Consider the following 27,509-nt stretch of genomic DNA (forward strand, 5'->3'; position numbering starts at 1 on the left):
TTAGCAAGAACCGCCACATCCTCAGCCGGCTAATCCAGTGTGTGAAGTTTTGCGGAGTGTTTGAGTTAGCTTTGCGAGGCAAAGATGAAACTGAGGGCTCCACCAACCCTGGTATTTTTCTTGGACTTGTCAACTTTGTGGCACAATTAGATGAGGTGTTTTATGGAAATGCATATTGTTTATGCAGTGTTGAGGAATGTGAAAGAACACCCTTGATTATTTTTACTGTGATAACTTATTTTGCTTTTGTAAGCCAACACTTTTGAGATCAGTCAATAAATGCTTCTGGTATTGACTTATATGCTGCCCCTGTCTTCATGTTGTTGCTGGACATATCTTTTTTAAAATGTGTGTAGGTCACCTAAATCATCAGAAAAATTGCCCCCCCTGAGAATTTTTTCAGGAGCCGCCACTGAGCATGAACAACATTGTAAATGTGATGCACACCATGTATACTACTGGTCTACAGTACCTGACACTATTCTTTCTGAATGCAGAATGTTGATACCCTACTACGATGTCCAATTTGTTTCGAGTTTCTGAGTATCGCAGTGATGAGGAAATGCTCTCACAACTGTAAGTTAACTGGATATTGTCCCCAGACACAAACTATCCAGCATTAGTTTTCAAGACAATGTTATAGCTTTAGCCTGGTGTATAGAAGATGGCACCACTTGTCTCATAACAATACTGTATCATCACACCTGATTATGTAAATGTCTCTTTACAGTCTGCTCTTTGTGCATAAGAAAATGTATATCCTACAAGTTGCAATGTCCAGTGTGTCATTCAGTAAGTATGATCCCTGGTGGCACTGAATGCACTGCATTGTCATGACAATGAAACTGTCTTTTTAATTGAATCTGTTTGCTTTCCATATGTCAAAATCTGGCAGGCATGTATTTTTCTCTATTTTTGCCTACAACAGAACAGGACCTAAGAAACAACCGGATACTGGATGACCTGGTCACAAACTTTCAAACTGCAAGGTACCTATATTGTGTATTAAATAATGACATGATATGCTGGAAGAAAAACTTCAACATACTGTATCTAGCCTATTAACGCGCCGTTAGATTATATGGAAACGTAGAGGCATCTCCTCAGGCAACGAGACTCCCTGCAGCACAACTGAGCCATAATAACTGTGCCTACATGTACGATAGATTAACTGCCAATTCATGATAGAGAAACCACAAAAATGTGTATTTTGAAAAAGCCACCAAGCTCAGTGTCTGAAGGCTGAGGCTATGCCTGATACCGTAAGCCCAGCTGGCAGGTTCCTTTCTCTGTAGAAAAAAACTAAAATTTTAAGCAAAGGTTATCTTTGAAAAGTGCATATTATTTGCAAATACATGTGTATTACTTATATAGACTGAGTGTACAAAACATTAGGAATGTTCCTTGACAGACTGACCAGGTGAATCCAGGTGAAAGCTATGATCCCTTATTGATGTCACTTCAATCAGTGTAGATGAAGGGGAGGAGACCAGTTAAAGAAGGATTTTTAAGCCTTGAGATAATTGAGACATATATTGTGTATGTGTGCCATTCAGAGGGCGAATGGGCAAGACAAAATATTTAAGTGCCTTTGAACGGTGTCACGATCGTCGGTGAGAGAGGAGGACCAAGGCGCAGCGTTGAATGCGAACATATTTATTAATGAATGATCACACGATCTAAACAACAAAATGAAAACGTGACGTCCCTGGTTACATACACAAACCAACACGGAACAAGAAACCACAATGAATGAATGCCTAACGGCTACCTAAGTATGACTCCCAATCAGAGACAACGAGCTACAGCCGTCTCCGATTGGGAGCCACCCTGGCCAACATAGATACACAACAACTAGAACCAACACACATGAAAACTCACACCCTGGCTCAACATACTAGAGTCCCCAGAGCCAGGGCGTGACAGTACCCCCCCCTAAAGGCGCGGACTCCGACCGCGCCAACCAAATACCACAGGGGAGGGACCGGGTGGGCACTCCGCCTTGGCGGCGGATCCGGCTCCGGGCATGATCCCCACTCGCTCTCTAACCCCCCAAAGTACCCCTGGTCCGGTCTGGCCCTGCTGACCGGAGCTGGACTGCACACTGGTGGAGCGGATTGCTCTAGCTCCGGCGTGAAGCAGCTGACCCGTGCTGAACCAGGCACCAGTGGAACAGGCACGGGCTGTGCCGGACTGACGACGCACACCACTGGCTTGGTGTGGGGAACATGAACGGCCCGAGCCGGGCTGACGAAACGCACCCCTGACTTGGTGCGGGGAGCAGGAGCGGGCCGAACCGGGCTGACGCAAACGCACCACTGACTTGGTGCGCGGGAGCAGGAACGGGCCGAGCCGGGCTGACGAGCGCACCACTGACTTGGTGCGGGGAGCAGGAACGGGCCGAGCCGGGCTGACGGGCGCACCACTGACTTGGTGCGGGGAGCAGGAACGGGCCGAGCCGGGCTGACGAGCGCACCACTGACTTGGTGCGGGGAGCAGGGACGGGCCGAGCCGGGCTGACGAAGCGCACCACTGACTTGGTGCGGGGAGCAGGAACGGGCCGAGCCGGGCTGACGAAGCGCACCACTGACTTGGTGCGGGGAGCAGGAACAGGCCGAGCCGGGCTGACGAATCGCACCACTGACTTGGTGCGGGGAGCAGGAACGTGCCGAGCCGGGCTGACGAAGCGCACCACTGACTTGGTGCGGGGAGCAGGAACGGGCCGAGCCGGGCTGACGACGCACACCATTGGCCTGGTACGGGGAGCAGGAACAGGCCGGACCGTACTGGGAACACACACCACTGGTCCTACGCAGGGATCTGGAATGGGCCGGACCGGACTGGTAACACACCCCAGTACCTCTCGCCGTGCCTCTACACCTTCCATCCCCTCTTCGACCAGTGGCCCCCGTAACCTGGCGGCCTCCTCTGCCAACCCGCTGGGCCGCTCTGTCGCGGTCTCCTGCTGGCCCGTCGTCCACGGCGTTAGCCCCCCCCTAAAAAAATTCTGGGCGTCTCTCCTACCCGTGGACCAGGTCTCCATGTCCCTCGCCAGCCTTTCGCCCTTCTGCTTCCATGTCAAGCCCTTCTCTTCCTCACCCGGCTTGACCCAGTCGAGGAGGCGAAGGAGATCTGCTAGAGATCTCCCTGGCGATGGCTCCTGGACACGCTGCTTGGTCCAGTCTTGGTGGTTTCTTCTGTCACGATCGTCGGTGAGAGTGGAGAACCAAGGCGCAGCGTTGAATGCGAACATATTTATTAATGAATGATCACACGATCAAAACGAAAACGTGACGTCCCTGGTTACATACACAAACCAACACGGAACAAGAAACCACAATGAATGAATGCCTAACGGCTACCTAAGTATGACTCCCAATCAGAGACAACGAGCTACAGCCGTCTCCGATTGGGAGCCACCCTGGCCAACATAGATACACAACAACTAGAACCAACACACATGAAAACTCACACCCTGGCTCAACATACTAGAGTCCCCAGAGCCAGGGCGTGACAAACGGGGTATGGTAGTAGGTGCCAGGGGCTTTGGTTTGTGTGTCAAGAACTGCAGCGCTGCTGGGTTTTTTGCGCTCAACAGTTTTCCATGTGTATCAGGGATGTTCCACCACCCAAAGGACATCCAGCCAACTTGACACAACTATGGGAAGCATTGGAGTCAACATGGGCCAGCATCCCTGTGGAACTTTTTCGACACCTTGTAGAGTCCATGCGCTGACAAATTGAGGTTGTTCTGAGGGCAAAAGGGGGTGCAACTCAATATTAAGAAGGTGTTCCTAATGATTTCTACAGTCAGTGTACAAAACCATTCAGAAAGTGCTGTTTTGAGCAGGGTTTCACAAACTCGGTCTTGGGCCCCCCCCAGGATGCACGTTTTAGTTTTTGCCCTAGCACTACACAGCTTATTTAAATAATTAAAGCTTGATGATGAGTTGGTTATTTGAATCAGCTATGTAGTACTAGGGCAAAAAATGAAAAGTGCACCCAGGGGGGCCCCAGGACCGAGTTTGAGAAACCCTGGTTTTGAGGACTGCCTTTCAATACACTTTTTGTGCCGATGTTTGGGGATGCCATTTTAAATGTTATTGTCATTTCAGAATGATAATGGCTGAGGATAAAATGGAAGGAATGATAACAATGTTCTTGCTCGTTTTCCCTCCACAGTAGCAGGAAACACTGTTAGAGCAAGTCGATTCAATGTTCTGTATACTTTGGCCTTGGGAATGGGAGTAATGGAGTAATGAAAACGACAGATGGGATATTTACTACAGTACACCAAAAAAATATCCTCAACCACAAACACAGGAGAGGATGTAAACATAAAAAAAGCCAAGGTTGTCTTGAGCTTACATCATAAAAATACCAGGAAACAAAAATGTATGTGAAAGATTAGGAATGAATGTCATGGGATGCTGCTGTTATTGACTACATTATAGTTTGCCCTCTGGTGACCAACTTTTAAACAATTTTTATTTAACATACTTTTTACTACTTACCTGCTACTAATACACCTGTTTCATGTACCTGAGCTATATTATTTTTTGCAATAACAAGACTATGACCATGGCATGATATTGAGGGAATCACGTCAAAGATATTTGCACTTTTGCAGCAATTCCACAAATGGATGTTCCCAGTAAATAAGTCCACTGTTTTATGAGTATTTTATGAGTGAGCATAAAAAGGTGTATTTTTGCCCAGGCAGGATTTGAGGCTGCAGGCAGTAGATTTGATCTCACAGTGCTGTTGTTATCAATGTTTAAACCATGCTGCTCACTCATGTCAATCACCTGAATGGCGTCATTCCTCAGAAAGGAATTTCAGTTGGCCATCGGGGTTTGGAGAGAGTGACTTATGTGGCTGCCCTCTCCTCTGTCCTTTAATTTCCTGTTTGTCTAGCAGGGAGCATGTGAAAAGAGAGGTACACCACCATGGGTGACTGGACCCTCAGAAAGCAGGATGTTTACAGAGTACACACTCGTTCATTTCCCTGCTGTCTGAGATGCAATGATATAGCCTAGTCCTTGCTTAGTACTGGATGTCTTGACTCCATCACCTTTTTGTCCCGTCTGAAATGTGTTCATTTTGCTGAGTAGCCTACCTAACTGATCATGTAGTTACTTAATTAGTTGTTACTAGGCTAGATACTTGATAGGAGGCTATCTGGATAAGAGCGTCTGCTAAATGACTAAAATGTAGTATCTGTATCTGACCCTAAAAGCAAACTATGAGCTATTCTGATACTTTGGGCTTAAGATTCTATTTGTAACATTTTCTCCTCTGCGTGCAGGAAGCTGCCTGGCAACTTTAGAATCAATATCCTGGGACATTTGAAATGCAATTAGACTCTTAGCTTTAAGGAGGCCGTATTGATTATCCGGTCCGCTGGTGGCTTCAGGTCTGCTGATCCATGATCAATGATCTCCCAAAACCCTGGCCTCTCTCCCGGGCCTGCCGCTACCCCCCGCTCACCTCTGGGGGCTTCGCCTGGCCTGCTATTTATTATCAGCTCTTTAATCTAACGCCCGCTGTTATGACCATTTCTCTACCACTTTGTGTTTGGACAGTTGCATAGTGTTGTGTCAACAAAATGACAACAAGAAAGCAAGCAGCATCGAATACTTTCATTTGGCCTTTAGAGTAATGTATTTCCCTCCCTATATGGATGTTGTTTTGAATGTAAATGGACGCTGTGTGTGGCTGTTGACAGCCTGTTTAGGGAGCAGATCTCCTAGATTCTTAGTAACTATCAGGACGCCCTTTCCACTGGGAAACTGGTTATTCATGCCTCAAAAACCATGGGTCTCCTTTCTTCGTTGTTATTCACAATGGAACTGGCTTAGGCTCTGTGCATCTGAATAGTAAATCAGGCAGGCAATCATATCAAACTGTCATGTAGACTTAGATTATCTCCAAATCATCCCTTCCTCCTTGACCTGGGCTCAAACCATGCCAAATCACACCTCGTGTGGGGGAAGCAGTACATCAACATTGTCCTCCGTCTCCTCGCTCTTCCCTAAAGGCCATAGGGGTACATAGATGTGCGTGTGTCTGTGCCAGAGATGGAAACTCGAGTCTGAGACTCGGACTCGAGTCGCACTTAAGTCACAAAGAAAATGACTTGCGACTTGACTTAGACTCATGATCAATTGACTTGAGACTTGACTTGGACTCTAGATGAGAGACTCGTGAACAATGCAAGTCAGTACTGGGATACATTTTTGTTGTGCATTCTGTCAGATAACATGGAACAGGCGGCATTGTAACACAGAGATAGTAGTTTAATACAGAGGGCTGAAAAGCGTTCTAGAATGTCTGCGTCATTTGTACGTCACTGTAGTACTATGGCTAAACAATTGTAATCAGCAACAATGTCATCAGGTGGTGAGGCTTTCGTTATTACATTTGTTTACAAGAACCTGCAGTATAATGCCAGTGGCAAAAAACGAAATGCTGTTTGCAAAACTTGTGGAATTAACATTAAAGATGCTGGCGCAACTACATCTAACTTCATCTGACATTTGAAAACTCACCGCGAAAGGTCAGTTAGGCTAGCTAACAACGTTACAATGTGGTTAGACTAATAATAGCCTGTTTAGCAGATGCCAGCTTGATATAGCTAGCTTTCTTGTGTGCCATCTTTTAGCTAACTGGAAATGTATTACTGTCGAATATTTCTCGAAAGGTTAAGAGGTGGATTGTCAGATAGCTAGGCCTACTTGTTAGCAGAGATTATTAAATTACATCTCAGCGATATGCATATCACTATGGGATTTAATATACTGTCTGTTGTAGCCTGGTCCTAGGAAGTAATTTAGTATAAAACGAGAGTTCAAAGCATGCAACTTCTTGGACATTTCTGCTGAAAAATCCCATAGACCATATATATTTGTTTGTGTCCTTGTACTTCCATCTCAAGTCAGCAACAACTATCCATCATGTTGTTCATCTGCAGGTTCACTGAATTCTGCAAAGCAAAGGTGTCCAGCGCAGGGACAGAAGGACAGAGAAGCATTGACTCAATCTTGACCACCACAGGTGTCCATGTGTACAGCCAGGGCCACCCCAGGCAGAAGGCCATAACAGAGGCTATACTGCAAGACCTGATCATTTCCTGCAACCTGCCTATGTTCTTAGTGGACAACCCTCACTTTAGGCATTTCATGTCAGTGATAGATGACAAATATAGACCAGTAAGTAGGCCCACGTTGACCAGGTGCCTGCATGACTTAACACTGAACAAAGAGGCTACAATCAAAAGTGCCCTAGAGAAGACAGAATCAGTGTCTGTCACTGTAGATATATGGACTGACAGGACCATGAGGGGCTTCATGGGCGTAACGGCCCATTACATGGCCATGGAAGAGAAAAAAACTCCCAGACTGGAGTCAGTTCTGTTGAGCTGTGATATATTCACAGGGTCACACACTGGGGAAAGAATCAGTGATACATTTGAAGTAATATGTGATAATTTTGGCATTAGATTATATCATATGTGATAACGCTGCAAATATGAAAAAGGCCTTCACAGTTTGTTTCCCCAAAGCAAGCAATGATCATGATGATGATGATGATGTGGATAACCCCAGCCTATGGGAAACATTTGGTGAAGAGTACAATGCTGATGTTGAAGCTATCCAAACCAACTGCAGGCAACAGTGCTTACAATGCTTTGCCCATTCATTACAACTGGTGATTAGAGATGGACTAAAGGAAACAAAAATCATAAATAGTGTGATGGCTAAGGTAACTAAACTTTGCAGCTTACTACATACTAGCTGTGGTCTGAAAGAAGCATTTGAAGCTGAGTTCAGAGCCAATCGTAGTATCCCTGCTGCTGTGTCTACCAGATGGAATTCCATCCTCCGGCTTGTTAAAGCAGTCACCAATCTGAATCAAACAAAGCCTCAATAAGGACACAAGGAGCTCTGCTTATCACCAAGGGAATGGAGCCAGCTATTGGAGCTAGTGGACATTTTGTACCCTTTTGTCCAGGCCACCGAGAAAGTGGTGACTCTCAGTGCTGCCCTTCCTTGTGTACTGTCACTCAACTATCATCTGCAAAGTATACTGAGCACAAGTTGTCACCTAGTCAGTCTAGTAAAAGCACTGCAGCAGTCCCTCAAACGTCAATTCCATGGGGTGTTTGTGAATGTCAGAATGGAGCACTCATTATGTATACATAATGGCTGCACTGCTGGACCCATCTTTCTGCCTGTTCTGGCTTGATCATGATGTCCTCATACCACATGAAGATAAAGCTGAATTGAAGGAGAGTCTGATTGGTAGGTACAATGCATTGCAACATGCAACGTTTTCTATGCCACTTGCATTCAAATAATAATGATTTGTTTTGATGTATAATGTATCCTGTTATATTCTTGATTATATACATAATTGAATGAATTTTTTTCAGACCTTGTTTTCGCTGAGGCACGGAAAGTCACTGTTACGGAGAGCAGTAGTGGAGAAGAAGAAGAACAACCACCTGCTAAAACCTCCAGACTGTTCTCTGGCTACCGCAACAAGATCAGCAAGAAGAAAGGAGACATAAAGTCATCTGTCAGAGCAGAGATTATTCTTCTCATCTTCTGATGAAAATGAAGTTGATTGCTTGGACTTTTGGAGAATCCATGCGAAAGACTTTCCAAGGCTCAAGCAGGTAGCAATGACAGTGTTGGCTGTGCCTGCCACCAGTGCCCCAGTGGAGAGTGTTTAGTCATGGAGGCCTCATCATGCGCCCTCATCGTGCCAGGCTCAGCGCAAGAACGCTGACAAATTTGATCTTTCTGAAATGTAACCTGTCTGCAACAGAAATGTTCTCTGTCTTAGGGCACAGGACGTAATTTGCTACTTGTTACAGGAAATTGTGTTTCTGTTAAGTGTCCAGGTCAGTATTTTAGGTATATAGAACACTTTAGTAGTGCAGTTATTGAACAGTTGTCAGTCATTTTAGTTTACATTTATACTTGTCATTTATCTTCCCTCACCTACAGATTTTCTGTTTGTGTGACAGAATGAAGTGAAATATAGACGTCTGCCACAAAATACCATGCACTTTAAAATGTTATGTTAGCTTTTTTTCATATCCAGTACAGTTACTTTTATTCATGTAAACTGTCTACATTTTAAAAGTAAATGTATTTTGATTTAAATAGTGCCTGATGTGCTTTCTTTCATACAAGTATGGACTAATGAAGGGAGTCTCTTCAAATAATTTACAAGGTTTATAGACCTAACCCACAGCAAGCAGAAAGCCATTGCCAAAAGGGACTACTGACTTGACTTAGACTTTACCCTAAAAGACTTGAGACTTGACTTGGACTTGGCCCTGAAAGACTTGAGACTTGGCTTGGACTCTACCTCGAAGACTTGTGAATATCTCTGGTCTGTGCGACTGTGTGTGTGTGTGTGTGTGTGTGTGTGTGTGTGTGTGTGTGTGTGTGTGTCACGGTTTACTATGCCAGAACCCAGAAGCAGACCAGGACAAGGTACGTTGAGAGAAAGGTGAGTGTTTATTTAATAGATTCCGAGTGAGGCTGAATAATCCAGGGAACAGAGCGGGTGGCGTGGAGGGGTTGTTGAGGGTGCAGTGGTTGGTCCGGTACTGGCTCGGCAGCCGCCGACCATCAGGCAGAGGTTGGGTGAAGGTTCCGGGTGAGAGACTGCAGACAGAACAAAAACGGAGGTCAGTACACAGCAAGTCACAAAGTGCAAAACAACAAAACTAACACTAATGGCTCAGAGGCTGATACGCTGACAAACATACTGTTCATAGCTAACGATCCGGCAGGAACTGGATGTTCGGCCAGAGCCTAAGAAGGGTGATGATCAGGACCAGGTGTGCAGATTGCTGATGGGATGCAGGTGCGGAAAACAAGAGCGCTCCCCGGAGGCGTTCCCGAACCCTCGGGAAACTGGAGATTACGAACAGGAACACTAGTCACCAGACAGGACCCGACTCAGACAGCCGGGATCGTTACAGTACCCCCCTCCGGCGAACGCCACCGGGCGGACTCCCGGAGCGCCAGGATGGAGGCGGTAGAAGTCACTGATGAGGTCCGCATCTAGGACCTGTCGCCGCGGAATCCAACTCCTCTCCTCAGGGCCATACCCCTCCCAGTCCACGAGATACTGGAAACCCCGGCCCCGCCGTCTGGAATCCATGATGCGCCGCACCGTGTAGGCAGGACCACCTCCGATCATCCGAGGAGGAGGAGGAGGAGGCGGAGGAGGCAACAGAGGACTGAGGAAGACAGGCTTGAGGCAGGAGACATGAAAGGTGGGATGGACTCTGAGCGTCCTCGGTAGTTTGAGTCGAACTGCCACTGGATTGATCACCTTCTCCACCACAAACGGACCAATGAACTTCGGTAACAACTTCCTAGACTCAGTCCGTAACGGAAGATCCCGTGTGGCCAACCAAACCCTATCTCCGATGGTATAGGTGGGAGCGGGGATCCGGCGACGATTCGCCTGGAGCTGATACCGGTCCGAAACTCTAAGGAGTGCCTTTCTGGCCCGATGCCAGGTCCGGTGGCAACGCGAATATGGGCCTGAACCGAAGGCACTGAGAGCTCCTTCTCCTGAGAAGGAAACAGGGGAGGTTGGTAGCCATACAGGCACTGGAAGGGAGACATCCCAGTGGCAGATGTAGGAAGAGTATTGTGGGCATACTCAACCCAAGGCAACTGAGAGACCCAGGAGGTGGGGTTGGAAGAGACCAGACAGCGTAGCGTGGATTCCATCTTCTGGTTGGCTCTCTCCGCCTGACCATTGGATTGGGGGTGAAAACCAGATGTGAGACTGACTGTAGCTCCAATGGCCAAACAGAAGGACTTCCAGACAGCGAGAGGTAAACTGAGGGCCACGGTCGGAAACGATATCACTGGGCAAACCGTGGACCCTGAAAACCTCCCTAACCAGGATCTCGGACGTCTCCGAGGCAGAGGGAAGCTTGGCAATTGGCACAAAGTGGGCGAACTTGCTGAATCTGTCCACGATAGTCAGAACGACCGTGTTCCCCTCAGAAGCGGGCAACCCAGTGACGAAGTCCAGGGCCAGATGCGACCATGGTCGCGGGGAATAGGAAGGGGGTGAAGTAGTCCAGAGCTGGGCCGATTGGTACTCTTATTCTGCGCACACACTGGACAGGCAGCAACAAAACCCCGAGTATCCTCGGCCATGGCAGGCCACCAAAAAGCGTCTGCGAAGAAACGCCATTGTCCGAGCCACGCCTGGGTGACAAGCCATCTTGCTGGCGTGGGACCATTTGAGGACAGCAGGACGAACCGACTCAGGCACAAACAACCGACCGGGTGGACCGTTACCGGGACCGGGCTGAGTCCGAAGGGCCGCCAGCACCTCCTCCTCAATCTTCCACATAACTGCTCCCACGACGCAGTTCCGGGGGAGGATTGTCTCGGTCTTGGACCCACTCTCCTCCGTCTTGGAGAACATCCGGGGACAAGGCGTCCGCCTTGCCGTTCTTAGATCCAGGTCGGAACGTCAGGGCAAACTTGAATCATCCGAAAAACAACGCCCACCTGGCCTGAACGGGAGTTGAGACGTTTAGCCGATTGCACGTAAGCAAGATTCTTGTGGTCAGTCCAGACAATAAACGGTTGCTCCGCCCCCTCCAACCAGTGGCGCCACTCCTCCAAGGCAAGTTTCACCGCGAGAAGCTCCCGGTTACCCACATCGTAATTCCTCTCCGCAGGCGAAAGGCGACGAGAGTAGTAGGCGCAGGGATGGAGTTTACTGTCCGTGGAGCATCGCTGCGACAGGATGGCGCCAACTCCCACATCAGACGCGTCCACTTCAACGACGAACTGACGGGCCGTGTCCGGTTGAGAGAGAATCGGTGCGTTGGTGAATCGCCTCTTCAAATCCAGAAACGCTCGATCCGCCTCCGGATTCCACTTGAAGGTCCTGATACTGGAAGTCAAGGCAGTTAACGGAGCGGCCACACGGCTGTAATCCCGGATGAATCTGCGGTAGAAATTCGCAAACCCCAAAAATCTCTGGAGTTGCAATCTCGTACCGGGCTGGGCCCATTCCAGAACCGCTCTAACCTTCTCCTGGTCCATCCTAATCTCTCCCCTGGAGATGATGTACCCGAGAAAGGATGTCGTGTGGGCGTGAAACTCGCACTTCTCGGCCTTCACGAACAGGCGATTCTCCAACAATCGCTGCAGAACCTGCCGGACATGCTGGACGTGGTCGGAAGGTTCCTTCGAGAAGATCAGAATGTCATCCAGGTAAACAAACACAAAGAGACCGATCATATCTCTCAGGACGTCGTTCACCATACTCTGGAATACCGCTGGAGCATTGGTCAGTCAAAACGGCATCACCTGATACTCGAAGTGACCCATCGGTGTATTGAAACCCGTCAACCACTCGTCCCCCTCTCTGATCCGGACCAGGTGATACGCATTGCGTAGGTCTAGCTTGGTGAACACCGTAGCACCCTGTAAGGAGTCGAAGGCAGAACTCATCAAGGGCAGGGGATACTTGTTCTTGACCGTGATGTCATTCAACCCCCGATAATCAATACACGGTCGAAGAGAGCCATCCTTCTTACCCACAAAGAAGAATCCTGCCCCCAGGGGTGATGACGAGGGACGAACGAGACCAGCAGCTAGGGACTCCTTGATGTAGGTCTCCAACGCCTCACGTTCAGGTCGGGAGATACTGTATAACCTTCCCTTGGGGTAGACAGCTCCAGGGACCAGGTTGATGGCACAATCATATGGTCGGTGGGGAGGGAGTGACAGAGCCTTCTGCTTACTGAAAACTTCCCCCAAATCGTGATATGTCTCGGGAACCAGGGACAAATCTGGGGGTTTAGCCTCAATCACCTGACTGGGAACCGAATGGGGGCAGGCAGTCTTGAGACAGTTAGCATGACAATCAAGGCTCCAACTCGTTACCTTGCCCGTCACCCAATCGAACGTGGGATTGTGTTCCTTCAGCCAGGGGTATCCAAGGACCAGAGGAACATGGGAAGACGGCAGAATGAAGAATGAAATCATCTCAGAATGATTCCCCGACAACCGCATCTTAACCGGTTCAGTCCTCATCGTGATACGTGCCAGACTACTGCCGTTCAGAGTGGTCGCTTCAATGGCTTCCGGCAATTGCTCCTTGGAAAGCCCCAGCTGTTCCACCAACTCGGCATCAAGAAAGCTTCCATCGGCACCTGAATCGATAAAAGCGTTAAGCGCTAAGCTCTGATTCCTGTTCACAAGGGTAGCCGGGAAACGGGGTCTGACAGAGGTACTGAGAGGTTGAAACTGGCTCGCTAAAAGTCCTCCCAACTTTAGCGAGCCGGGCAGTTTGACGACCGCCGGGAACAAGTGGAGATGTAATGTCCCGAGCTACCACAGTAGAGGCAGCAGTTGGTCTTACGTCTATGTTGACGCTCCTCCTTGGTTAACCCGTGCCGCCCCACTTGCATGGGTTCAGAATCGGGAGAGAGAACCTCTCCACTAATCCATTGTGGTGGAGAATGATCGACGTGTTCTGGTCCACCACCCGACCCGACTGGGAACTGAGAAGCTGATCGATTGGACGGACCCCATTGCTTCTCCCTCCTTCGCTCTCGAACTCGATTATCCACCCGAATAGACAAGGCTACCAAGCTGTCCAGGTCACTAGGCTCCGGATAGGAGATCAACTCATCCTTGAGCTGCTCCGACAGACCCTGGTAAAAGGCCGCTTGCAGAGACTCCTCGTTCCACCCACTCTCCACAGCCAACGTCTTGAACTCGATCACGAAGTCGGCCACGCTGCGAGTTCCTTGGCGAAGCGAAAACAGGCGCCTAGCTGCGTCCCTCCCTCGGACGGAATGGTCGAAGAGCTTCCTCATCTCGGCCGTGAACCCCTGGTATGAAGCCATGCAGGGATCCTGTCGTTCCCAAACGGCTGACGCCCACTCCAGCGCTCGACCACGCAGCAACTCAATCACAAAGGCTATCCTAGCCTTGTCTGTGGCATAAGAGTAGGGCTGTAGATCGAACACTAATCCACACTGCATAAGGAAGGAACGGCATCTTCCCAGCTCCCCCTCATATTTATCCGGCGTCGGAACCTTGGGCTCACGGATGGACACAGCTTCAGAAGCGGCAGGCGAGATGGGTGAAACCGGTAGTGGATCCTCCACCGGACACTTACGTTGGTTCTGGACCTCCGTCAGACCGGTAGAAAGGTTCCGAACTGACAACGCGATCTCCTGTAGTACCATGCTATGATGGCCCAACATCTTCTCCTGCTGGGTAATAGCATGGCGAACAGAGTCCAGGTCCGCTGGGTTCATTACTGGCCGGATCGTTCTGTCACGGTTTACTATGCCAGAACCCAGAAGCAGACCAGGACAAGGTACGTTGAGAGAAAGGTGAGTGTTTATTTAATAGATTCCGAGTGAGGCTGAATAATCCAGGGAACAGAGCGGGTGGCGTGGAGGGGTTGTTGAGGGTGCAGTGGTTGGTCCGGTACTGGCTCGGCAGCCGCCGACCATCAGGCAGAGGTTGGGTGAAGGTTCCGGGTGAGAGACTGCAGACAGAACAAAAACGGAGGTCAGTACACAGCAAGTCACAAAGTGCAAAACAACAAAACTAACACTAATGGCTCAGAGGCTGATACGCTGACAAACATACTGTTCATAGCTAACGATCCGGCAGGAACTGGATGTTCGGCCAGAGCCTAAGAAGGGTGATGATCAGGACCAGGTGTGCAGATTGCTGATGGGATGCAGGTGCGGAAAACAAGAGCGCTCCCCGGAGCGTTCCCGAACCCTCGGGAAACTGGAGATTACGAACAGGAACACTAGTCACCAGACAGGACCCGACTCAGACAGCCGGGATCGTTACAGTGTGTGTGTGTGTGTGTGTGTGTGTGGTGCGCATCACTGCCGCCCCCTGTGCCAATAACACAGATAACTCATTGGTTCTCTCATCTAATTACAGATATAGTTAACTCCAATCTGTTCCATTTCCTGTCTTAATTTAGAATCTATGAACAGTCATCAAACACAAAGAGAAGAGATTATTTAATGTTTAATTAACTACACTATTCTCTACTTTGGCAGATTAACCTCAGCCTCTTCCAACGTCTGAAAATTGTAGCTAATGGTTTTCTAAAGTATTATAATGTTCCTACTGGGTGATGTATGGAATAGTGGAGGAAAGGTCTATGATGTAACTCCTATTAGAAGGCAATAGGCAGCCAGTGAATGGCCTGTCCCTCTGAGGTGCCCTGGTTATTATGACAAAGCCCAGACTTGTCCAAGATTTTGTCCAGCGGATGCAGGATGAGTGTAACTCAGTGGATCTGAGTGAGGCAGCCCAGGGGAGATTCAGGTTGGTCAAATGCAGTGTAACTCAGTGGATCTGAGTGAGGCAGCCCAGGGGAGATTCAGGTTGGTGAAATGCAGTGTAACTAAGTGGATCTGAGTGAGGCAGCCCAGGGGAGATTCAGGTTGGTCAAATGCAGTGTAACTCAGTGGATCTGAGTGAGGCAGCCCAGGGGAGATTCAGGTTGGTCAAATGCAGTGTAACTCAGTGGATCTGAGTGAGGCAGCCCAGGGGAGATTCAGGTTGGTCATATGCAGTGTAACTCAGTGGATCTGAGTGAGGCAGCCCAGGGGAGATTCAGGTTGGTCAAATGCAGTGTAACTCAGTGGATCTGAGTGAGGCAGCCCAGGGGAGATTCAGGTTGGTCAAATGCAGTGTAACTCAGTGGATCTGAGTGAGGCAGCCCAGGGGAGATTCAGGTTGGTCAAATGCAGTGTAACTCAGTGGATCTGAGTGAGGCAGCCCAGGGGAGATTCAGGTTGGTCAAATGCAGTGTAACTCAGTGGATCTGAGTGAGGCAGCCCAGGGGAGATTCAGGTTGGTCATATGCAATGTAACTCAGTGGATCTGAGTGAGGCAGCCCAGGGGAGATTCAGGTTGGTCATATGCAATGTTACTCAGTGGATCTGAGTGAGGCAGCCCAGGGAAGATTCTTGTTGGTCATTTGCAGTATTTATATCAGTGAGTCTGAATCTCCCACTCAGCATTTACAAAGTTTGAGTCCTGACTCTGTGCCAAAGCTGGAATGAGAGAAGCCGTAAAATAATGACAGATGCACCCATTTAGTCTCTATGCTCATTACTTGGGATGTGGCTTGCTGTTTTATCGACTCCCATAACCCCAGTATTGGCATTTTGATGAACTCCATAAAGATCGCTTGCAATGAGGTTAGGTGGAGCATGCAGTGTGTGGAGAGGCATTTCTACTATTGGGACTTCTTCCAATTCTGACTTTGATCTGCTACCTACCAAGTCATGGTGGGCTTAGTATTAGTGAAACTTACATGGTAATCAATACTTTTTAAACAAAAACACTACTCCTTTGGTTTAAAGGGGTAAATGAACAATGTAATATCATTAGAAAAAACGAAGTTGATGTGTGTATTAATACTTAGCCTTATTGTCAGCCTCTATTAAACCTATTGCATTAGCCTAGGCTAAATGTTAGAATTTTTCCATGAAATTGAAGATACCATCCGTTATAACAGACTTTCTTAAAGTATGGGTCGCGACGTCAGTATTAATGGTGGATCACACGACGTCCAGTCGGGGTCTCAACTTACTGTTGAGAGTTAGAATAGTAGTATACACAATGTGCTGATGCACATTTGGTTGTGCATCAGCAGTCTTTCTCTTGTTATATCAGTCACTTAATTAGCCATGTCAACTAACACTTTTTAGATTGCTAAGTTAGTCTAGCCAGTTATCTAAACTTGTAGTAATCAAGGCCGAATACCGACCGGGCATGCAGGGCATGTGCCCAGGGGCCCTGACCTTCAGGGAGCCCCCATTTTTAATTTTGTAAGTCACTCTCACTCAGATATCATATTAAAATGGCATAGGTCATGGCAAAATTTATTTTTATTTTTTTGCCCCATGGCAAAATGATTAGAATTGCATAGAGGGTAAGCACTGAGTGGAGCCTTCGGTTCCTCAAAGCACAAGATGCCCTCCTGATACCCTGGCTGCTTTACGTAATAGAGTTAATAGTGCCACTAGATGTGTCTTTCAGATGGCGTGAGAGCATTTGAAGGAGTGAGCATATATACTGTATATACACGTCCAATATTACTGCCCACTACACCCCCACCTCTTCATTAAGTGCATTTCATTTAGACTGGATGTGCATAATACTACCTGTGGCTTTCTATTGAACTAATAGAGGCAGGTGGTAAGGTACAGCGAGCAGCTGAGCACCTTCTTAGTGGGAGTTTTATGGCCTTTCCTGCACCGCATGGTGTGTGCTGTGAAGGTGCTGCTCTAATGCTCAGAGCGAAGACAAATAAAAGGGTTTCAATATGGAAAGCAGAGCATTGCACACCTCATTGATTCCACTTTATAGCCCAGTAATGGCTCTGCAGCTACCAGCTCTATTTGTTTGCTTTCCACATTTCCAAGATTGTGGCCAACTGGCCGACTTGTTCTCGCTACGCAAGAACGTGCAAGATAATTGGACATGTTCTGTTTACGTCAAGGGGCTCACATTACTGTCAGCAGCATTCATTGGCAGATAACCCTCTCCTCTTTCCAGTAGGCCCCAAACCTCTCCTTCTCAAGAGAATCTGCTGATACAACTGTTTTTGTTTAGTTATTTAGTGAGCGTTTGTTTCACTGTCACTGTGTGTGAGAGACTGTAATTTTTGGTTGGTGTGCATATCTGTGTGGAATAGTAAATGCATTTTATCAGACTACTTAGAGCTGGAGGATTTGTCAGCTCTGTCCTCTTGTTCCTCTGCTGTGACCGACTCATTGTATTTCTTCAGTCTGACACTAAAGTTCTGATGTTCTTTTCTCCCTCCTGCTTATCCCAGGCAGCAGTTGTCAAAAGCTAATTTTGACTCGCCTCCAATATCTCTGAAGACCCCAGCCTCTGCTGTCAAGTGTAAAACATCCAGACAGACCAGGGGCCCCAAGAAGGAGGGCTCCATCCTCAGTCACTTTTTCCAGAAGGGGCCAACCACTTCCACAACATCTCTCACTACAGAGGCCCTGCCAGCTCGTCATACACACACTGTGAAAGTAGACCCTGGTCATCAGGTCTCTGTGAACGAGGAGCCCATGGAGGAGGAGATACCGGCCCAGGTGCTGGTGTCTGTGAAGATGGACATCTCCATGACAGGGCTGGCGTCTCTGGCTGACTCGCCGTCCACATCACAGGACATGAAGCCTGTAGTTAAAGGTGAGGCCTGTCTGCTGACTGAGTCTCTAGGAAGTCTTCAGTGTGTGTGGAGACACTAATGATATTTTCCAATGGAACATTTAGAATTTGAGGAAGACTTGGCTGCCAAAACACAGTATTTCTAATGCATATGGGCCTATGCTTAAAATGGAAATGCCCTCCATAGGGAAAGCAATGTTGGTTGTACTTTTTTTCATTGTACTAGATGCATAGAATATTCATGCCCATTTAAAATTATGGATGATTTCAATGCTACATGGAACAGTGGCCATTTCAGAATGACCACGTTTATGTGCGGATAGTATTCCGAATAATAGCTCATATCCCGGTTAAGGTCTTATTCAGGATAAACTGTTTACATGCATTAGGGCCCTATAAAATCTGCAAAGCACGGACAAAATCACAGAATCCAGACATTAAAATGGAATTCAACAATATTTAAAAATGTATTGAATTTAGTAGGGAATCAACTAAAAGTATTGAACATTTTATTAATTTGTCCAAGTTTATCATGAGACATGAACAGAATGTATCCTGCAACTTTCTGTAGAGGCAATGACAATTCCATGTCTGTATGTTCGGTTCTAAACCTCAAAAGAGGTCTCCTGATGTAGTTTAAGCATTGTGGTGGACTTGGAACATCCAATTTAGTTGTTTTTCTATTAGAAAAGTGTGATTTTTTAGATCGAAAAATGGGAAAACAGAAACCTGGAAAACTAAACGGAGAAAACTAAATTTTGGAAAAAAGAAAACGTAATCAGGCAAAAAAATATAACATATTTTATAGGGCCCTACATGCACCTTTGATATCCCGCTCCGGAGTATCCCTGTATCTCAGTGGAAGCTCCTCAGAGGTGGAAGGGGAGGACCATCCTCCTTAGTGAATTTAATAACAATTTAAATAATGAAACATTAAAAAAGTTATCCTTTTTAGATTAAAACTATACTAAATATATTCACGTCACCAAATAATTGATTAAAACAATGTTTTGCAATGAAGGTCTACAGTAGTCTCAACAGCTAGTTTCCGTCCTCTTCTAGGTACATTGACTTGAATACAAAACCTAGGAGGCTCATGGTTCTCACCCCCTTCCATAGACTTACACAGTAATTATGACAGCTTCCGGAGGACGTCCTCCAACTTATCAGAGCTCTTGCAGCATGAACTGACATGTTGTCCACCCAATCAAAGGATCAGCGAATTAATCTAGTGCTGAAAGCATAAGCTACAGCTAGCTAGCACTGCAGTGCATAAAATGTGGTGAGTAGTTGACCCAAAGAGAGAAAGATAATAGTTTAACAGTTTTTTCATAAATGAAGAAGTGAGAGAGAGCTAGCTATATTTCATTTTATTTTTTTCCACTTGCTTAGCTAGCAAATGCAGCTAGCTAGTTTAGCCTACTCAAACACCCGACTCAAACCGAGTGGGATGCTATGTTAGCTAGCTGGCTATGGCTATCCAACACTGGAACTCTTCCTAGTCAAGGTAAGCTTTTGGTTTTATTAATTTATTGCCACCAGGGCCCGCCGGTGTAACTGCTAAACTGCTTGCTGACTGTACACTGTACTGCATGATTGTAGCGGGATTACTAACGCGTTAGTTCTAGTAGCTATGTTGGGTATGACATCTGCTAATATGGTGACAACAATGTAGGCTGTGTGTGTAGCGATTATGATGTGAAGGTTTGGCTTGGTCAAAGACAGCTGATGTATTTGTTTTGCACTGAAGTCCACAAGCGAATGGAATAGGTGAGAGGAGGAGAGCGCGTAGATTGCGAGAAGGAATTATACAACGAGCAACGGAACGGAGATAAACATACCAGAATTTTTCCAATAGAAACTCTTGTTTGCAACTGTTGGACTAATGATTACATCCTAGATCAGCTAGATGCAGGCAAGAGTATGCAAGGCGGTATTGAATGTGTCACTGTCTGTCACCTTGAGTACTCAAATTTCTCTTGACCTACGCTGTAAACTTTAATTCATAGGCTAGGTTGTAGCAACCTCATAATTGGTATAGGGAAAATTAGAGGAGCATGTAGTAGCCTAAACCTATCGATGTTACATTAAGCTGGGTGAATGGAATATGAATGACAGTCATCCAATATGCTGTAATAGAAATAAGTCCATGCTCATAAAAATACAAATAAAAAATGTCCTCCGCCACTGCTGTACCATGAATAAACAGAATATTCCTAATTTGCCCAGGGATGGCATATCTTTTTTGACGGGGTGAGGGGAAAAAAAAGGTTTTAAACTTAATTTTGATATTTTTCTGCTTATAATTTCCGATATTGGGTAGTGCAGTTTTGTAACACAACACAATGCCACAGATGTCTCAAGTTTTGAGGGAGCGTGCAATTGGCATGCTAACTGCAGGAATGTCCACCAGAGCTGTTGCCAGATAATTGAATGTTAATTTCTCTACTATAAGCCACCTCCAACGTTGTTTTAGAGAATTTGGCTGTTTGTCCAACCGGCCTCACAACCGCAGACCCTGTGTAACCATGCCAGCCCAGGACATCAACATCCGGCTTCTTCACCTGCGGGATCGTCTGAGACCAGCCACCCGGACAGCTGATGAAACTGTGGGTTTGCACAACCGAATAATTTTTGCACAAGCTGTCAGAAACCGTCTCAGGGAAGCTCATCTGCGTGCTCGTTGTCCTCACCAGGGTCTTGACCTGACTGCAATTTTCACCTTCGATGGCCACTGGCACGCTGGAGAAGTGTGGTCTTCACGGATGAATCACGGTTTCAACTGTACCGGGCAGATGGCAGACAGCGTGTATGGTGTTGTGTGGGCGAGCAGTTTGCTGATGTCAACGTTGTGAACAGAGTGCCCCATGGTGGCGGTGGGGTTATGGTATGGGCAGGCATAAGCTATGGACAACAAACACAATTGCTTTTTATCGATGGCAACTTGACGAGATCCTGGGGCCCATTTTCGTGCTATTCATCCGCCTCCATCACCTCGTTTCAGCATGATAATGCACGGCCCCATGTCGCAAGGATCTGTGCACAATTCCTGGAAGCTAAACATTTTTCAGTTCTTCCATGGCCTGCATACTCACCAGTAATGAGCATGTTTAGGATGCTCTGGATCGACGTATAGGACAGCGTGTTCCAGTTCCCGCCAATATCCAGCAAATTCGCACAGCCATTGAAGAGGAGTGGGACAACATTCCACAATCAACAGCCTGATGAACTCTATGTGAAGAAGATGACGTGTTGCGTGACGTAAATGGTGGTCACACCAGATACTAACTGGTTTTCTGATCAATGCCCCTACCTTTTTTTAAAGGTATCTGTGACCAACAGATGCATATCTGTATTCCCAGTCATGTGAAATCCATAGATTAGGGCCTCATTTATTTATTTAAATTGACTGATTTCCTTATAAGACTGTAACTCAGTCAAATCTTTGAAATTGTTGCATTTACATTTTTGTTCAGTATAGATACATGCAGCTTCTCTTCTGTCATTACTTAATGCTCTAGAATACTAAATAAAGCCTTGCTCACCAGAATGAAATCGATAGAATGAATACATCATCAACAATCTAGTTGACATTGATAAAGTTTTCTCTTTTGTCTCTGCTTCTCTCGTGGAGCGAAGACATGTTCAGTTTCCGTGCAACATTTCTAAATGACATGACTTTGTTGACCGGTTTTAAGGAAATGAAAAGCTGTGAAACGATCCAACATTTTTCTGATAGTATTTCAGTTCATTTTGGATGCGTATTTTATAAGGTGAAATACTGTCAACTTTTATATCACTGAAAAAAAAAAATCACGTTTAGCCTACACAACACGGTCCCTAAGCGTGCATTCACATTTTCTCAAGATGAAATAAATAATTCATATTTCTCCACTCCTGTTCCTGAGACAAACATTTGGTCTATCTATTGGTCTATTTACTGCAAGAAACACTAAATTCTACAGGAATTAATATTATAAGGCTACATGTCCTACACTGGCCTACAGTCAGTGTCCAGACTTCAGTTACTATTCTAACTATTAATGTTCCCATGTGAACTTCAAAGGTGATACTATGTGAAACTGAGCCTACGCAGACCGAGAAAAACAAACAGTAAACTGTATAAGACATGCCACTGTGTCCCGTCTAAGATTAGCATATCCCAGGCATCTTATTCAGGTTTCTCAACAAGGATACGAGCTTATTTGGGTTATTGTAAACGGGATATGATGTTTATATGCGTCAACTCAAAAATAGAATACTTGAATATCCCAAATAATATTTTGTAGTGCATGTAAACGTGGTCAATGTGTCTCTTCTTTTCTATGTGTGTGTTTGTCTCTAAATCCTTTGTCTGTGTTTTGCAGTGGTGTGTCCTGTGTGTTCTGTGGGCATCTCTGAACAGTTCATCAACAAGCACCTGGACACCTGTCTGACCCGAGGGGAGAAGAAGGAGAGCCTTAGGAGGTACTAGTGGACTCACATCTCACAGGGGTTCAAGAGATGGATCACTTTTTTGAAGTTTCAACTTATTTTTGACTTCCCTGAAACAACAACACTAATGAAGTCTGAGAGTAAGCTGAATTTAAAAAACAACAAGTGAACTATCCCTTTAAAGAATTCTCATAACATTTTATATTAACCCTGACATAAAGCTAGCTCTAGGTGGGTTATATTACTTATATTTGGATGTATTTCTGTCTGTGTTGTACAGTAGCTTGCGAAAGTATTCACCCCCTTGGCATTTTTCCTATTTTGTTGCCTTACAATCTGGAATTAAAATGGATTTTTTGGGGGTTTGTATCATTTGATTTACACAACATGCCTACCACTTTGAAGATGCAAAATATTTTTCTTGTGAAACAAACAAGAAATAAGACAAAAAAACAGAACTTGAGCATGCATAACTATTCAAAGTCAATACTTTGTAGAGTCTCTTGGGGTATGTCTCTATAAGCTTGGCACATCTAGCCACTAGGATTTTTGCCCATTCTTCAAGGCAAAATTGCTCCAGCTCCTTCAAGTTGGATGGGTTCCGCTGGTGTACAGCAATCTTTAAGTCATACAACAGATTCTCAATTGGATTGAGGGATGGTGTTCTCGGGGTGATGACAGGTGTTGGGTTTGCGCCAGACATTTTCCTTGATGGCCAAAAAGCTCAATTTTAGTCTAATCTCACCAGAGTACCTTCTTCCATATGTTTGGGGAGTCTCCCACGTGCCTTTTGGCGAACACCAAACATGTTTGCTTATTTTTTTCTTTAAGCAATGGCTTTTTTTTGGCCACTCTTCCGTAAAGCCCAGCTCTGTGGAGTGTACGGCTTAAAGTGGTCCTATGGACAGATACTCCAATCTCCGCTGTGGCGCTTTGCAGCTCCTTCAGGGTTATCTTTGGTCTCTTTGTTGCCTCTCTGATTAATGCCCTCCTTGCCTGGTCCGTGAGTTTTGGTGGGCGGCCCTCTCTTGGCAGGTTTGTTGTGGTGCCATATTCTTTCCATTTTTTTATAATGGATTTAATGGTGCTCCGTGGGATGTTCAAAGTTTCAGATATTTTTTTATAACCCAACCATGATCTGTACTTTGTCCCTGACCTGTTTGGTCTTCATGGTGCCGCTTGCTTGGTAGTGCCACTTGCTTAGTGGTGTTGCAGACTCTGGGGCCTTTCAGAACAGGTGTGTATATATACTGAGATCATGTGACAGATCATGTGACACTTAGCTTTATTTAACTAAACTGAAGGTAATTGGTTGCACCAGATCTTATTTAGGGGCTTCATAGCAAAGGGGGTGAATACATATGCACACACCACTTTTCCATTCTTTATTTTCTAGAATTCTTTGAAACAAGTTATTTTTTTCATTTCACTTCACCAATTTGGACTATTTTGTGTATGTCCATTACATGAAATACAAATAAATATCCATTTAAATTACAGCTTGTAATGCAACAAAATAGGAAAAACGCCAAGGGGGCTGAATACTTTTGCAAGGCACTGTATATCATGTTTAGATTTATGTTTGGGGAGACATAATATCCCTTCCTCTAAGGAAATTGATGTCTACTATACCTTAACATTTGCATTCAACCTGAAAATGTTCCTTTATGCCTAAATCTAATGCAAGTTTCCACGGTATGAATAATGTAGGCATGTGACATCTGAGGCTCCATCAGAAACAGGCAAAGTGTGCGTGACAGCATGAAACTCTTGAGTTGTGGCGGAACTTGATGTCAGAGTGATGGATTACACAAGTTCCTATACTCTTCAACACATTAGACCTGCCACACAGCTCTGCATAGGAGCTGGAAAGTTTTTAATGATACTGTACTCATAAATACAGGCATCACGGCTTGGTGATGAAAAGATGCCATGTGGGCAGAACCTTGTCCGGCCCTGAATCAATCATAGACTTTCTGTATGAAAAGCAGCTTATTTGAAAGTCTACATTATGCTTAGTAGGAGAGGGGACCGAACAGAGTGAACAGAAAAATAATTACTTGGAAAGCCCAGCTAAAACCCCAATAGATTTATTAGCCTTACAGGGAGGTCAGCGATAGGAAAGAGCTTTATACCATACACTGCTGCCAAGTCGCCTGGCTCCAATTATGTGTCTGATCTGACAAGTGGTAGCTGAGTGACTCCCGGCCTCTAATATAATTGAATTACAAAGCCCCCCTCCCTCGCTGTATATCAGGCCTTAGGTTAACTATGGACATCTCTATAACATTCATGTTGTCTTCCTCTGTGGTGCCCTCCCTATGATGGACTCTTATTGGGCCAGCCAGAGATCTGAGTGCTGCAATTACAACACTTCCTCACTGTAGTTCATCATGGAATAATATTAACACTGAATATCTGTCTCACTACAGAGCTCATAAATCTGTAGGCCTAATATCTAATGAACATGTTATAGTAGGTTATAAACTGATCTTCCTTATGGCTTCACGTGTCACAGCTCCCTAGGTGCTAAGAGGAGGCCGATGGGAAAGCTGGTGTACACGCTGCTGTCCATGCAGGAGCTGAAGAGGAGGCTGATGGAGTGCCACCTCTCTGTCCAGGGTAACAGAGACCAGCTGGTCAGGAGGCACCAGGACTTTGTACACTTCTACAATGCCCAGTGTGACACCCTGGAACCGAAATCAGGTGAGAGTGCCATTTTCACTGTGTGTAGAATAATGAAGATGGCAGGGAGTCAACCATGGATGATGGTAAAATTCTGCTCCACAGTGACAGTAAATGCCAGAGCAGTTTTCTGACCACCATAAACTGTCTTTCCACCATTCAAAGCCATCATCGTATAACTGCTAGAAAGCTTTAGACATTTCTGGCCATTGCCGATTCATGAAGCTATCATTCATGATTGACATCATTACAAAAAAGAATACACAACAGCTTTTGTTTGACGGTTAAAAAAATCATAGCCTTAGACTGACTGAATGAATGAAATGTTATTTTCGTGTCAAACTGTCAGTTGGCAACCCATCCCTTAAGGGACTAATTGACACATATAAACATGACAGTGATTCACAGTGATAATTCAGTGAACATTATTGTGGTGTTCTGTGCAGTGCGCAACGCATAAAGAATGAAAAGGAAATCAATACATAATAGTAGATAAGGTTATCCAAGCAAAAATAATAAACCTAGAGCAGTAAATAAATGTGCGGCCGTTTCTACCTCAGGTTAGGTTGATACAGAGAGACTCATCCATGCTTTTATTACAAGCAGGCTTGACTACTGTAATGCTCTCCTGTCTGGCCTATCCAAGAAAGCCATTGGTCAACTGCAAAACATTCAGAATGCTGCAGCACGGGTACTTACCAAGACCAGACAGAGAGCACACAATACACCGTTTTTTAAAAGTCTCTGCACTGGTTGCCAGTGAGTTTTATAATTCATTTTAAGATTCTTCTATTGGTTTTTAAATCAATCCACGATTGTGCACCCCAATGCATATCAGACATGCTTTTGAGTTATGTACCCAATAGGTCCCTCACGTCCTCTGGCACTGGCCTTTTAACTATCCCAAAGCCTAGGACCAAGAGGCATGGAGAGGCAGCCTTTACTTACTATGCCCCCAGCCTCTGGAATAGCCTGCCAGAGAACCTAAGGGGGGCCGAAACTGTGGACATATTTAAAGAAATCTTAAAGCACACCTTTATAGTCTTTTGTTTTTTATCCTATTATGTTTGTGTAGTAAATATTTCTGTTTTTATTTTCATTGTTTTTTCATTGTTGTTTTTTTCCTGTCAAGCGCATTGCGTTGCATTCATGTCTGAAATGTGCTATATAAATAAAGATTGATTTTGATTTGATTTGAAAAATAAATTCAGATAAATAAATACAGAAAAATGAAATGGAAGGTGTTTAAACCTGGTCTGGCACAAAGAGAAGATACAAGTGTGAGACCGGCCTACACAAAATCTATATACATACAGTGCATTCGGAAAGTATTCAGACCCCCTTGACTTTTTCCACATTTTGTTACGCTACAGCCTTATTCTAAAATGGATTAAATCGTTTTTTCCCCTCATCAATCTACACACAATACCCCATAATGACAAAGCGAAAACAGGTTTTTAGAATTTTTTGCAAATGTATTAAAAGTTTAAAAACTGAAATATCACATTTACATAAGTATTTAGACCCTTTACTCAGTACTTTGTTGAAGCACCTTTGGCAGCGATTACAGCCTCAAATCTTCTTGGGTATGATGCTACAAGCTTGCACACCTGCATTTGGGGAGTTTCTCCCATTATTCTCTGCAGATCCTCTAAAGCTTTGTCAGGTTGGATGAGGAGTGTCACTGCACAGCTATTTCCAGGTCTCTCCAGAGATGTTCGATCGGGTTCAAGTCCGGGCTCTGGCTGGGCCACTCAAGGACATTCAGAGACTTGTCCCGAAGCCACTCCTGCGTTGTCTTGGCTGTGTGCTTAGGGTCATTGTCCTGTTGGAAGGTGAACCTTCGCCCCAGTCTGAGGTCTTGAGTGCTCTGAAGCAGGTTTTCATCAAGGATCTCTCTGTACTTTGCTCCGCTCAACTTTCCCTCGATCCTGACTAGTCTCCCAGTCCCTGCTGCTAAAAAACATCCCCACAGCATGATGCTGCCAACACCATGCTTCACCGTAGGGATGGTGCCAGGTTTCCTCCAGACGTGACGCTTGGCATTCAAGGCAAAGAGTTTAATCTTGGTTTCATCAGACCAGAGAATCTTGTTTCTCATGGTCTTGAGAGTCCTTTTGATGCCTTTTGGCAAACTCC

The 27,509-nt window shown here is 45.7% G+C and overlaps 1 protein-coding gene across 1 annotated transcript; it reads left to right on the forward strand.

Annotated features, from left to right (window-relative positions):
- Nucleotides 1-491: 491 nt before the first annotated feature.
- Nucleotides 492-25,830, forward strand: LOC121574607 (E3 ubiquitin-protein ligase RAD18-like). The gene is made up of 7 exons (XM_041887158.1): nt 492-576; nt 731-796; nt 896-989; nt 17,905-18,272; nt 22,619-22,718; nt 25,204-25,391; nt 25,817-25,830. The coding sequence occupies exons 1-7, from the start codon at nt 492-494 to the stop codon at nt 25,828-25,830; spliced, it is 915 nt and encodes a 304-aa protein (XP_041743092.1).
- Nucleotides 25,831-27,509: the final 1,679 nt, after the last annotated feature.

Source organism: Coregonus clupeaformis, chromosome 10, assembly GCF_020615455.1.
Source record: "Coregonus clupeaformis isolate EN_2021a chromosome 10, ASM2061545v1, whole genome shotgun sequence".
NCBI classification, from domain to species: Eukaryota; Metazoa; Chordata; class Actinopteri; order Salmoniformes; family Salmonidae; genus Coregonus; species Coregonus clupeaformis.